The sequence below is a fragment of the Equus caballus genome, chromosome 9, assembly GCF_041296265.1.
Source record: "Equus caballus isolate H_3958 breed thoroughbred chromosome 9, TB-T2T, whole genome shotgun sequence".
Classification (NCBI taxonomy): Eukaryota; Metazoa; Chordata; class Mammalia; order Perissodactyla; family Equidae; genus Equus; species Equus caballus.
Window position 1 is genome coordinate 67159886 of NC_091692.1, and position 15576 is coordinate 67175461.

Sequence of the window (15576 nt, forward strand, 5' to 3'; positions counted from 1 at the left end):
GACTAAATTCCCTATTGTCTAGAATTGAGCCAACATCAGTAAGTCTGTGAAACTTGAAGTTTAAATTTTTTAAGGAGTCTCTATAAGGCTTTTTGTATTTCTTTGTCATAGGCCTAGACAAACAACTCGTTTTTACTTTGATGGATGACTTTCATAATTTCTTTTTTTCACATTTTTCCACTAAAACTATTAAGTGGCTAGACCCAAGGTAGTGGAGTGCTACACAGAAGAAGGACTTACCTGTAGTTTTGCTTTTCATTTCCTATGTGGAATCTGTCGTACTGTGAGTAGGCTCTGTTTCCTTCCCAGTCCATTAACTCAATTCTTAGTGTGTACTGTCTCTGACTGGTTATGGCAAAAATAAACTCATTCCCCAGCCAATATTCACCGGAGGGATTTCCAAAACCCTGTGAAAGAAGATAGAGATGCAGTTGTTACTTCAGAAAGAAGCTCTTTTCATGATCAGTGTTTAACTGTTGTAAATAGTAATAAAACATTCTTTAAAAGTAAAGATATTTCTTCCATGTTTTTACACCCTCTTATTCAATTACGGAATCAATACTTTTCTGATATGTTTCCCTCCATCGAGGCTTATGTCTAATTCTTATTACAGTAAAACCAGATATTCAAATCTGTATGGATGAGATGTTTTGGATTAAATGAATCTGATTAATAGGTTTAACCTGTAAATGCTTCTCAGTCACAGCTTGCTTTTGAAAATGTTTCTATAATACTAGTTAATGGAATATTTTAAACAATGAAAAATTTAAGCCTTTTCCAATGGATATTATCAGGATAGTATTGGACAAGTTATTTAACAATATTATTATTGTTTTTGTTATTGTTATTATTTAGGAGTCAAATTAGGCTCAGATTATAATTCAGACATATTACTAGACCCTTGATCTTTATAGCTTTAACAATCTCAGTTTTAAATATTAGTAAGCAAACCTGTAAATCCGGGACTATAATCTTTTAAATGCTTCACTGACATGGGTTTGAATTTCAAGGTAGAAGGATGACAAGGAAGAGCTAGTGAGTGAACCTAGCTGGCTGCTCTGCACCTGATCTCAATATGGCTCCAGTGTTCTCTTTAAGGCAATCCTGGTCATGTTTGTTAAGTGTCCAAAATAATTTCTTTATGGGGAGAAACAGTGGTCCCCAAAAGAAAACCAACTGATAATGTTGGTGATAGGAAAATAAAGAACCCTAAGAAACCACTGGTATTCTAGACTTTTGGGTATTCACAATTGCCTCAGAAAGTATTCCCTGGAAATGCTTGAAGTTCAATGTAGTTCTCGATCTATGTGTTTGTCTTTCTGAAGAGACTACGAGCTCCTTGAGGACAGATGCTGTGTGGTATATGCGAATCCTCAAAGACTACTGGAATGTTGGCATAGACTGGGTGCTCCATATGTTTTATTGAAGTTCAAAGAAAAGGAAGAAAAGAAAGGAAGAACGTGAGAAGGAATGGTATTCAGAGAAGTAGCCTTGAAACACTATTCTTTGTTGTAGGTAATTTGGTTGAGTCTCAGGGAAGTGTTTCTTAAAGTGCCCAACTGGATCATAATCACTGGAGCTCTGGTTGAAAAAAAATAATTCCTGGCTCCACACTGAATGAAAACATCTGAGAGCCAGCCCCACGAACCTGCATCTGAACAAGCTGCCCCTCTGTCCTGTGAGTGCTAATATCTGGAAGACACACCTCCGCTTATCACAGGATATAGTCTGATGTTTCAGAAGGAAACAGATTCTGGTTAATTCAGCTATTCATTAATAAAGGTTTCATTTTATCTACATTAAGAAGTATAAGGGAGGTACTAAAATAATCAAGGATTCCTTATTTTTGCAATACAGATGACAGAATTTGGAAAATCTTTGTTTCTTTTCAAATTTAATGCACATCAACTTTATAGAATTATAACTACAGTAGAAGTCTTCTTAACTGTGCTCTCCGTTAACCAATTTAACACGTGAATCAATGTTCTCCACTCCTTCTTTAAGACATATGGATGCCCAGAGTATACCAAAAATGTTAAATACATTTGTGCACTGCTGTCTCTGCCAATGGAGTTACTTACCAAAGGTCAGTTGTGTTTGGTCCCAAATCCATTTATGGCAGTTCTGTTATTATAATAATAAGACTAATAATATTAAGTAAATAAGTTAAATATTAGTGGGGAAAGAGGAGGCTTTGTTTTATTTTGTTTTTTTATATAACTTAATTTAAATGTTTAGGTTTTTTCAAAAAAATTCATTAAAAAACACCTTTGGATTATGCATTGTAACAACTCTAAAAGACTGGGAAAAATAACACGTTAGAGGGTTTTTAACTTACGTTGCTTTGCATGTGTCGTACTTGCTCTAGTTTAAAAAATGGAAGCTAGAAATCTGATATATCTCATTATGTGAAAGTTTTATGAAAGAACAACAAACCCGGAATTCCAGGCTTTGGCTCTAAGTTTTAAAAAATGGGCAAATGAATGTATGTTTTAATATTTAAAGTTGAAATGAAATGCATTAGTATATGTAGGCACATTTTTAAATTTATTCCCCAAATTAACTTAGTTGTTGGTTAACTGAACACCCTTTGTCCAGATTGCACTGGATACATACTCTCTGAAGACTATCTACCTGTAGCTCTGAGCAAAGATAGGACCCACTGAAGTCACTATTGCAAAGACAGTACTTTCCTCTCTGTTCCTAAGATGCTCAAGTCACACGCTGCAAAAGTTCCACAGTGGCAGGAAACACTAGAGCAACAGAGGATGTGCTAAGAATTTTACATATTCTTATGGCAGCGGGTGCTACACAGTAGGGAGAAGAGGTGAAGCTTACCTTCTCCAATGAATAAGCAAAAAGAGAAAGCTACAGGGGACTAAAGTCAAAGAATTAGCACATTCTCAGTTGGAACAGCCACTGGAAAGAAAAAAAAGACTGCTGGGATTTTCTTTGCATTTTTTTTCGGCTCAGACGTGTCAAAACTCGCCCTCTAACCACTTGATGATCCTCTCTTCTGTGTAATCAGTTAGAAGGGATTCAGCAATTACACTAAATGTGAATAAGGAGTCTGGGAATGATGAAGCATTAAGTTTTAGGTCACATATTTCCATGCTGTTGAAAGAGCTTCATGGATAAAACACTCCAGCTTCCCCAGGATAAGAGCAGTGATCTCCAGGGAGCCTCACAAATGGACGAGCCTTAGCGTCATTTCTACAAAAGCCTCCATTCCCATCTTGGCATGCAAGCTTGTACCTCCCTCTAAGTGGAGATTAATATCTGTTCCTAAACACTTTGCTTTTTCTGATTGAAAATAGAGGAAAAAGCAACTAAAAAGGAAGCAACGAAATTTGCTTTTAGAAACCAAAATTCTACTTCGTGCACCTTCCCCAAAAGCTATCTAATTATGCTCTATTGTGGCTACAATGAATCAAAATGGCTGTTTGATAGTGTAGGGAGGAGACCCTTCTAACAGCTAAGCGCAGTGATGCAGAAACAACTGTTTCATCATAAAGATGAAAAATAAGCGAAAGAAAGGGACACGGGTTCCCACATTAGTAAACTGTCTATTGGATAGTTTATCAGGCAGACCACAAATATGATGTCTAGGAACAAAGGCTTGGCTTTGATTAAGTAACTTCTACTCCCTCTCTCTGCTCCAATTTGAAACCTTTTCCTGCCACATATTTGCTGTGGAACCTCCAACATTACTTCTGAGCCTCAGTTTCTTCATCTGCAAAACAGGGATTAAAAATGTCATTTCCATACAAAGTGTTGTGAGAAGGAAATAACATATCTAAAGTATTTAGCTCACTGCTGATGCATGAGAAGCACTTAAAAATCTAGTTGCTGTTGTTATTATAGTTAGAGGATATATCACAATACATAGTAATTTTACTTGCCTCTCTCCCCCAAGACTGTAAGTTACTTGAGGGTAAGCAGGTTCCTTTCTGCTATGTATGAGAAAGGGAACAAAAATAATCCAGGATCTTGTCTTAGCCTGAAAATTAATATGGGAATACTGAAACAATTATTTTAAATGTTTTCAGATGCGAGGAACTAATGTATTCTTAGGACAAGTTGAGTATTTGTTTATACAAATGTTTGTTTATATAAAAGCCATTTTAATCCCAGAAGTTAGTTATTAAATAACTAATTATTATTAAGTATTAAATAAGTAATTAAAAGAAGTTAATTATTAAATAAGAAATTTAAACCAACTAGTTGCAGTTGGGACATAAACCAAAACGTAGACTACTTTCTTATTCTTGCTTTTGCTTCCTAATGCTGAAAAGAAGTTGTCTCCTTCAACTCTCCTTGGTCCTACTTTTTAAAATCTCTTTCTCTCTACATATCATAGGTTTTAGGTTCTACAGAAGAGGTAAGTTTTGAGATCTTAAACCCATGCTACTAAATTGATAGTCCTGACAGCTGCTTTCATCTAGGAGTGCATATCAGAAAGAGCTGTGGAGCTTATTAAAAATATAGATGACTTGGTTCCTACATGGAGGTTCTGACCCACTATGTCTCAGGTGGGCTTAGAGATCTGTACACATAAAAGTTTCCACAAGTGAATCTGCTGTGTACCAAAGGTGGGGAATCATATAATTATGACGTGAAATAGCTGCTCCAAGTGAAATGAGAAAGAATATATTAATCAGATCAAATTATTTCAATGGTACATGGGGAAAATACAAGCACAATACTTCATCTTCATACTGAGCTCCACATTAAGAGGCAAGTTTTGATTATGTATCATGGAACTGTCTTTGAAAAACATTTTATTTTCAGGCTGAAATAAAGAGATGGCCAATGCACATCTAAAAAATATAGGTTTACACGTTATTGCACACATAACACCTTACCATAGGTCTATATTTTACTCCAAATAGTCTGTAACAGACACCAAAATAAAAATAAAACATAAAAAATTCATTGCTGATACTGAAAAAGCAGCAAGTCCTTACTGAATGAATAAACAACAGTAATAAAAATAAAATCTCTTGATAAATAAAATCCAAGGATGCTATATCCTTTCATGAAAACTGTGTTTAGTTATGCCACTCACAGTCACACGAAAGATGTTGATATCATAATTCAGATAGATTGTTAATCAATTTTATTTCTCCCTTAGTTCTTAAATAAAAGGCAAAAGAGACATTAGAATTTAACCTAAACTAATGCTTACTTAAAATTGGCTTTAAAAACCAAATTGTGCTAAAAGAATGAACACAGAGGAAAGACCAATATTCATTAGTTTTTGCCAAAACCTACAGAAATGTTCAGTTTTGGTTTGTATTTTTCCAAGTTAATAAAATAATTGTCTCTGATACTTTATTTGTTTTGTCTGATAATGCTCATAGAAAGTGTTGACTTTTTATAGCTGAAGCAATTGAAACCAGACACAGTCCGTGTGTCCTACGGGTTTCATCTCCTTTTGTACAAATGATTAAAGAAAACAGATAAGAAGTCAGTGTTACTGCGCTGTGGCTTTCCAAAGGTGCTTTAATATACAATTCAATTGTGCATCTCCTCTAAATGCTGGCACACTCAGCCCAAGAAAGATGGAAAGAATGATTTATTTCAATATTTTCAATCTCATATGTATTTTTCTCTTTTTAATGTGATGATGTTAAAATTGAAAATGTCCTCTTAATTTTTTCCAGAAACACAGAACTCCCAGAAGGTATGGTGCCCTGAAATATTTGTGTCCATAGGAAGCTCTGTTTATGGGGGCAATTGTTTTCAACACAAAGCCAGGTTGTCTCCAGGGCATTAGTCTCCACCTTCTATAAAGTTAGGCCGCTAGGGTACTATTTGGAACTCTTAGCTTGATTGGGCTTTATATGCAAAAGTACTGCTGATAAGTGTTATTGCTAGAGGCCACTAAATGGTACCCTCATGGTTTGAAGGAGTTAGTGTAGTTCCCTAAGTGCCTCATTAAAAAGGCCCACTCTGGACTTTCCTCTTGGCAAACATCTTTACAAATCCATAAACCAGATTTTGCTGAATCTCCTCCTAAAGGAAGTTTAAGTGAAAACAAAGCTCAGGTGCTCAGGTCAAAGACTTTTGAAGGCTTACAACTACTGTTAAGAATCAAATAAACTGCAAATCTTCCATGTTGAGAGAGGTTTAAAAATAATAATTACAATATATAATCTATATTTGTAATTTCATGTGTTCATAATTTTAACATATTGTTCTGGAAACCATATGAAGCAAGAGGCAGCCCATAGATAGCAACCAGCAAGAAGGGAAGAAGAGAGGAAAAGCAGAAAGGAACGAGGGACGAAACCATGTCTGTACTCAGTGCCTGAGAAAGAAGTAAAGAGTCTCAGTGTGTATAATAGCAGATTAGTGAAGATTGAGGAGAAAGTGGTCCATGCCAAAAAGCTCTTGTCTTCCCAAAAGATGTATATCTAGCAGTCAGTTCTTCTGATGTAGGAAGCAGAAATGGGTGTGAGTCATAAGAATTGGCATAAGGAGTCTACATCCATTCTTTGTGGAGTCATGTCACTTTGTCTTTCGTGAAAGAAAAATTCTGGAGGAAACAACTGAAACACTTTTTACCTTGTGTTTTGGTAAAAGTTAACCAAGTTGTAATATACGACGATTTTTTTAAATTAAAATTTAAAAAGTCATTAGACTCATTTTTTGCCAAAATGTTTCAGAATTTTGGAGCTTATCTCATTTTCTGACCTTGTAGAATTGATCCTCAACTGAAAAATTGTTCTAGTTTGATTAGAACATGATAGTCTTTCTATTTTAAAAAAGGGAGAAGGGTAGACTTCTTAAAAGCCATGATTAAAGAATAATTCAGTCTCATGCTAATAGTGAAAAAAACACTTGTTGGCTTTAGCCTACCTTTCCATCTTGAGTTTACGGTTTATTGAAGACATCAAAGTTCCAACTTTGTGTAACTCCAAACTTCATTAACTTACTTACAGAGTACTCAATGGCGTATCTGATAAAAATATTGTAGACACAGAGACACCACTAGAGACCTCCCTTTATTTACTAAAACCTTTTGTTTAGTGTCTTTTGACCAACTATGAACCTATTAGTGGGTAGACTGTGAATGTTGACCAACCACAGTTTTCACACATTTTCTACAAGAATATCAAGACAGAACTTAGGCTAGTACAACATCTCTCTTCGTCTTTTTCTCTACCTTCTGAGAGGGGAATTTGTCAAAAATTTGACAAGAATTGTCCAGAAGATTTATACATAAAATATGAGAATTAGTCCATAAATGGAAATCCTCTTCCATTACTGTGCCTTGACATTTTGTCAGCAGATTTTAATAGTTAACATTGTAAGCATTGACTATGTGATTATTTGATTGTGGATTATTTCAACCATCTACTATATTATCTTGGGAAAATTGATCTCCCAACTTGCTCAGTTTCCTTTTAAAATGGAGACAGTATTAGATAATAGATTTGATATAAAAATTAGATAAGAATTTATGTGGGGCTGTCACCCATTAAGCATTGAAAAAGTTAGCTATGATGATGGTGGTGATGATGATGATGATGATGATGATGATGTCTGCTGTTATTTTGGAGACAGCAATGGATCATTCTTCACAGTTCACACCCGTGTGTACTCCTCTCACGTTGAATCTGGACTGACCCTGTCATCAACTTTAACCAAAAGAATGTTGTGGAAGTGACATTGTGCCATTACTGGGTCTAATACATCTTAAAAAGGCCTGGAAGCTTCTATTTTTGTGATTAAGGATGCTAACTGCTACATATGAAGTCTGATGACCTTGGATCACTGTACTGGGAGAAGCCCAACCTAGCCACATGGAGGTCTCAGTCAACAGCCAACAACAACTTGCTAGCCATGTGAGTGAGGCCATTGGTAGTACCCACCCATCCTGTTCCACAACCTGCAACCCTGCACGCCTCCTCATCCTGGCTCATGTATTCAGTCTGGGTCTAAGTTTTAGCTTCCCCCACCAACATTCAATGAGAAATGAATCCAGACAATACATAATAGTCCATCAAATAATTTCAGTAATACCTTTTTCTTTCTGATGTACACGTGGAAATCATTTACTCAAAATGATTTATGAGTGTTTTGTGTTTAATGAAAATAAGGTCAGTAATGTATCATTTTATTTTTTAAATAACTGAAAACACCTAAAAATACAAGAATTTATCACATAGTGTGGTGAAGATAACTTCATGACAAAACATCAAAAACTACATAGGGGGCTGGCCCCATGGCCCAGTGGTTAAATTCACGTGCTCTGCTTTGGCGGCCCAGGGTTTCACTGGTTCGAATCCTGGGCTTGGACATGGCACTGCTCACCAAGCCACGTTGAGGCAGCATCCCACATGCCACAACTAGAAGGACCCACAACTAAAAATACACAACTGTGTACCGGGGGGGGGGGGGGGAGCTTTGGGAGAAAAAGGAGAAATAAAATCTTAAAAAAAAAAAAAAACCTACATAAATTCTTTCATCTTACCATTTTATATTCTTTCCAACCTCTCTGGAAATCCAGACTTCCATCTTCACGATGTTGTATTACAGTCCAACCTCCCCCATTAAGATCCATATTGCAAAATACCTGACAAAGAGAAAATAACGACAAGTGAAAATTATGTCTGTTTGAAAGAAACATGTATCAGAAATGTTTCAAAATAGAAATAGGACGGATTGGCCTATAGATAAGAGGAATAAAAACTGCTATGTTGAAAAATGTTGGACATCTTATTGGTTACATTGTCTTATATTTCAGTTGTTTCTAATTAAATTTCATCAAATGTGCATAAATTATTTGTAAAAAACTAAATCAGTCAGTTTAAAACTGTCTCAGACTGCAAAAACTTTTTTAAAATCTTTGTCTTAAATGGTAATAGGCACTTGTGTTTCTTCAATTTTTAAAAATGCTACTAAAGTTTCCAAAATTACAGACCACGTTATTACCAAAACATAAAACTCAGAATTTTTAAATCTTCAATTAATTGAAATGGCAATATAATAATAATAAAGATTTTAGAAAAATAATTTTTAAAAAATCATAAAAATTTATCTTTTGCATAATACATTGCATATTAACTCCTATACACTTACATACTATAATAATTATCTTTAGTGGTTCAGTATTACATTAGAGGAAAAGTTTGGTCCTCAGCGTATGGAGAATACATTATTTGCTTGAATTTTCATCATGAACAATAAAGAGGAGAACACAATGTACTGTATTACTTTTGACTGCGAGAAGTGTTTCTTTCCCATGTGGAAAAGTTATCCAAAACTTTCAAAGACTTATGCTTATTTCAATTATTCTAAATACAATGGTATTTATTTAGGAATTGATTCATTTCCCCCAGAGTCCACCCAAGGAGAGAAACATATATGCAATGGGATTATCTTTGGAAAGCAATCACTGTAATTGATGTAGCAAGAATGTGGCAGCTTGATTATTTAAGGGCCCAGCTATGGGGATCATCGTTCCCCCGGCAATTGACTACTAAAGCATTTTGGAGGCTGGCTAAAGGTGTGGATATAATGCAACAGCAGCAGGCTGGCTGTATGGGCAAAGAGCTAAGCTCTGATTAAAGGAAAAACCTCAAGCAGTCTCCCTGAGGCATTAAATTTGGAACACAAATGCCTAAAGGGTATGAAAACAACGGCAAGAACTGTCATTCAAAGGACAAATTGTCCATATACTTCCTCAGAGTGAAAGGAACTAAGAGATACATCCCGCTTTGTGAGCATATAAAATAGGCAAACTGCTCTCCTGAGGGCTCTCCCTCTAATTTGACAACAGCCACACATCAGCATGTCTTCATCATCCCTAGCAATTGACTCACCCCAAAGATTATAAATTTGAAATTCCCCTCCCTGGCCCACTGGTTCCTCACTAATCCCTTAACCTTTCCGTACCTGCTCTTTGTCCTCAACATAACCTCTAGCTAGTCTTTTGTCCTCCTTAATTCTAATTCTAATTCATATACTTATTTTTCACTCAACAAGAATTTTTGGGCATTGATTCTGTGTTACAACAGGGGATATTATGATGAATAAAATATAAATCGTGTCCTCAAAACATCTAAACGTTTCAATAGTGATGGCTCCTATAGGATTAAGGAGATATAGGGGTCCACAATTTTTGATTCCAGTAAGCTGACAAGTGATAGATAATGATCTAAATAAGAAATTTAAGGAAGAGAGCTAACATATGAGAAAAGAAATGATGATCATTTTGGACTTCTAGAGTTTGAGGTAGCATAGTCATCCAAAAGGGGGAGTTCATTGATCAGTGAGAGATGATCTACTGGAGGTAGACCAAGGATAAGAATATGGATAAGAGGATAAGGGAATAAGAAAAATATAGCCATTGACAATAGCATGCTTGTGAAGTGCCAGATAATTTAAACACTTTACATGCAGTTTTCTAACTTATTTCACAACAACGCTATAATATATATCATCTCCATTTTATAGATGAGAAAAATCAAGGGCTTAGAGTATTTCTGCAACTTACCAAGGTTATTATTAATAACAAGTACTGAATCTGGGATATAAACCCTACATCTAACTAATTAAAAATTATATTGGAGTAATCTGCTTGAACGCAATAGTTGATAGCATGGAAATGGATTATTTAAAGAAGCAAAGAAAAAAGTGGAAAGAGATGTGTTTAGGGGGAGGGTGGTGGGTCCAAGGCTGGGCTTTTGTGAACAGCTAATGGAGATAAAATACAACAATAGCCTTTAGGTAGGCAAAGGCGTCACTTTATTTGCTGCTGTCTCCAGTGCCTAGAGCAGTGCCCAGCTTAGTACATTTAGCAGGCACTGAATGAACATTTGTTGAATAACTAAAGATGCAATAAGGAAAGATAAAATAGAAAAACTTGATTAATGGAATGCAATGAAAGCTGGCGATAGATTTTGAGTTGAGGAAGTGATCAACTTAATGAAATATTCCAGAGAAGTCAAGATAAATAAAGATTATATTCCAGAGAAGTTAAGATAAACAAAGATTAAGAAAATACACACTTAAATTTAAAATGAAAGAGGCATTAGTGACCTCGAGGAGAGAGAGAGAGAGAGAGAGAGAGAGAGAGACTGAGAATTCCCATGAGAATAAAATCCAGATGACATAGTTTAAAGAGGGCATAGGTGGTGATTCAAGACAAGTGGCCATGGTGGAACTTTACTGGTGAAACTTAAATAAGAGTAAGTGAAAATGTCAAGAAAACATTTTGCTAGAGGAAACTAATGTCACTTGTTTCTTAATTAAATTTTACCCTGCTTTAACCAGTTAATCCAGAATTTTTTTCCAGATTTTTATTTCCTAATGGACATTGACTGCCTGAAAGTTTGCCAAACTGTGTTTGCAAAGCTATAAAGTCCACTTACACACTCAGGGAAAGGAATAACTGCACTTATAAATATAGAGTGTGTAGAGAAAACTATCCTTCACAGTTTTTTAAATTACTATTATCTAGGTTATTAAAATTGTATGCACTTAAAGTTTTAAAATTACTCACAAATTTTAGAAAAGGGCAATTTTCATTTTAAATAAAGGTTTCCAGTGACTTGGAAATGTTAAGGAGTGCTGAGAGCAGTTCTTAGATAAAGACCCAGAGAAAGTCAGAATTACACGGGGAGAAAGAAGTTACCCAGGCAGATTACTGCGTTGGAAGCTGAGGTGCAGAGAAGTTAAGAGGTTGGACATATGCTCCACAATTCTTATTAGGACTCAATAATAACAGCAACGAGAACAGCTGCCATTTGTGGAATATGGACACAATAGAGCTGAATGGCACATTGGTTAGGGGCGTGGAATTGGGTGCTAAATTTCCTGTGTTCAAATCCCACCTCTGCTCTTATAGCTTTTGCAAGGATTAAATGAGTCGATCCATAAAGAGTTTTTAGAATAGTGTTTGGCAGAAAATAGGCTCTGTCATTATTCTCATCTCTTAGATGTATTTTACATATGAGATAACATGTATTTGTATTATATATTATATATTCTGTATATATAATACCTCACATATTATATAGCTTACTATTATATATAACATTACATATAATTTATTATGAATAATACAGAATGTACAAAACCAAAAAATATAAAAGTTCAGTAAATTGTCCTTACGATTATGATTACCAGCTTCTTGTTAATAATACTGGCATCACTAATCTTTGAGCATGCTACTTTTTATTATATACATATATACTTAAGAAGCTGGACTCAAGCTAGCAAAAAAAAAGAAATGCCATGTTATTTCTAGTCAGAAGAAAAATACAAAGCCTATGCTTAACAGATGAAGGAAGTTCAAGAAAATAGGTGGTTTGTTTCAAAAGATTTGAGACATAAAAGGACTTGAAACGTTCACTCGCCAATATTGTGTGGTCTGTGCTATCTGGCGGTGTCCTTCCTGTAGACGAGGGCCCTGCCACATTTACTATGCCTGTTGTATTTATTGGTCACATGACTTGGGCTTAACTCTATCCAAGAAAAGATTGAACTGGCTCCTATCCCAGGCAAGGTCAAAGCTTTCAAGCATTAAATACCTTTTAACATAATATGGAGATTTAAACCCAAACAGAAAAGGGAAATTTGATTCACATAGTTCTTATGCTTTTATGCTCCATACAAGTTGGAATGATTAGGCTTGTGGATGTTAATTATTTTTCCATAACCTTAAATAGAAAAGGCTCAACACATTTGTTATAGTCCTTTTCCAAGAATTAGGGGAATTATGAATTCAGAAACAATTTTTTAATATTTTACAATAAGCAGAGTTATGATTTAACGGTTTTCTTTTTGAATGAAACTAAGCAGACTATGAGGCATTTGGTTCTAGAAACTTATAAAATACAATGGAAAGTCTTATTTCCTACTGCTATGCATAGAAGGGAATTCAGAGAGGAAAATAACAACAAGCCACTAATAATAAAAAAGCAAAAAATAAATACATAAATGATCTAATCTTCCTTTTCTATCTGCTTAAAAAATTTAATAGTTCTGGAAAACTGCCTTTGGCTTCCCCATCACATTTTACAAGGTAACACTTTTCTAACTTTTGAAGATAGTCTTTCTTGGCACGGAACGATGTCAGTCAAATCAATAACTGTATAACAATTCTGTGTACACACAACTTTAACTCTGCCTAAAAGAGGAATAATTCCTGTTGATAGTTTTTGTCACTTGCCAAAATAGCCCAGTTATGTCGACTGATCCACATCCCACATATCTGAACTTTCTGTTTTGTTCTGTTTTTCTATAGGCTTCTCTTGAGTTTCTTACCCTTGCTAGAACTTCTGCAAGCATTACAATGAGGAAAGCTTTTGCTAAGCATATTCAAACGTAGCACCAAACTTTATATCTACAAAGCACAATGCACTTGGGAGGGTGAAGCTCCTAAAGATGCATTTTGCAAGCACTTTTTGTAGGACTGAGATGATATTGATGATCTCTATCAAAATAGGAGAAGAAAATGAGATTACAGGCTAGAAGAAAAGTGGCGTGGCTTAAAATCTGAACACAAATCAATTTTACATAATTTTCTGGTAACAAACGCTTATCTGTGTCACTCACACAGGTTCATATAAAAAATCATGAATAGTGCCACTTCAGCCGTTACTCCAATAAATGATTATCTTACTTAGCCCCCTGTTAAGATGCTACAGTCTGGAACTGATTTCCTTTTTCACAAAGCCTGTGTTCAATATTTATTAACTACATGTTTTGGGCAAGTTATTTTTCTAAAATAGGGATAATGGGAGCACCCATCTCATAGGCTTATTGGAAACAAGTGAGTACCTATATGTAAAGTGCTTAGAATAGCTCCTGGCAAATTGTAAATGCTCAGTACATTTGAACTATTGTATTAATTAGCTTCTAAATTACTCTGGGGAAATTCATACAATATTTTTCTTACTATGCCATGCTATGTGGCTATAACAAGCGATTTTTTTAAAAAAAACTACTACCTATAAAAAAGCGAAGGCATAGTAGTCAAAAGTATCCATAATAGAACACTATTACTACTTGTGAGACAATCCATGATCATAAATGGAAAAGAATAAAACGAGGGAATGAACACCTAAGTCAAAAAAAAGACCAAAGTCTTCCTTCTTTTTGCTCAGTTACCTCCCCCTATTGCCGCACTCTGCTACCATCTCCAATAAAACTAAATCTAATGATAGTCCTGACCAGATGAGGTGGAAATTCTCCTTCTTCCGTCTGAACAGCCATGAGGCCACTTCTACAGAGATAAAACTTGCCTCTTATAGGCTTGTACTGATGTTACCGCTAACCTGCTCAGGCTACTGTCTTTTCCTAAGCTCAAATTTTAGAAGTTTAGTCCAGCAGATATTTGACACTTGGGGATTTAATATTTTAAATTTCACTTATTCAAGAACGACCCTGAAGCTCTGTAATATGCAAAATCCATTATTTTGCACAATGTAAGTTTAAATCATGCCATCCTGATGAAGCCAACACAGGAGTCAGCCACTGATCTAGTGAATTGGATCCTCCAACCCACTCTTTTCTGAAGATGTGAAAAGCAAATTTATTCAAGATTATGAGTTAAGATATGATACTCTTCGTTCACCCTAACAGTAACAGTGGTTCTGCAAATAGCCTGTGCATCATTTGCACCTCAAAATGTTTTGAAGTAAGAGTAGTTCAAAACACTAGTTGCAGGGGTGGCCCAGTGGTATAATGGTTAGGCTTGCATGCTCTGCTTCAGTGGCCTGGGGTTCGCTGGTTCAGATCCCAGGTGCAGACCCACACTGCTCATCAAGCCATGCTGTGGTGGTGCCCAACATACAAAAAAAGGAATATTGACATGGATGTTAGCTCAGGGACAATCTTCCTCAAGCAAAAAGAGAAAGCTTGGCAACAGATGTTAGCTCAGGGCCAGTCTTCCTCACAGAAAACAAAATAAAACAAAACAAAAACGCTAGTTGCAGTTATAAATAAATTAAAGTTCATGGAATAATCAAAACTTTATTTGAACTGCCCCTCTGCCCCAGGGCCATTGGCAGTATTGGTGATGGGGTGAAAAGGATTCTAAAAGTGTGAAGGTTAATCCAAAACTTTAAAAGTTAATTTCATTTTTATATTTGTATGTATCATAGAACCGTTAGTAGTCTAAAGAGAAAGTCATTTAAAATTTTTAGTTAACTTTTATCTTTAGAGTCAAGGCACGTTGTAGTAGAACTGACAATAATTTAGGGGTTCTTTCAGGTCTTGGGCAGCACTGTAGGTAAATTACAGAGAGTTTTTATGTTACCTCCACTCTGCCCCCCCGGGACAGTTTCTGACACACTTCACATATCATGTGTAGGTGTGTCAGTGTGTGGGTGTATATACATGTGCATGTGTGTATGAATTGAATTTAAGCTTAAGTATGATTTTAAGATATGGGCAAGTAGAGTCAGGAGGCTTCATATCACATGATCCAAAGAATCCAAAAGCCTCCTCCTTACGATGTTACCCTCTTCTCTTTACTCCTAGACTTGCCATTGTACCTTCAGAGTTTTTTGTTTTTTTGTTTTTTAATCAAATGGAGCACTTGATTCAGTGAAGTCT

The 15576-nt window shown here is 35.5% G+C and overlaps 1 protein-coding gene across 6 annotated transcripts in view; it reads right to left on the reverse strand.

Moving 5' to 3' along the window:
- ANGPT1 (angiopoietin 1) overlaps nt 1-15576 on the reverse strand; it is a 241066-nt gene that overhangs the window by 37606 nt on the left and 187884 nt on the right. For all 6 annotated transcript variants that reach the window (XM_005613250.4, XM_001494946.7, XM_023648861.2 and 3 more), the window contains exons 6-7: nt 8483-8584; nt 241-407 (exon numbers count right to left, since the gene is read on the reverse strand). In XM_005613250.4, the coding sequence (XP_005613307.1) occupies nt 241-407; nt 8483-8584 (269 nt within the window). The remainder of the gene's footprint in view (nt 1-240; nt 408-8482; nt 8585-15576) is intronic.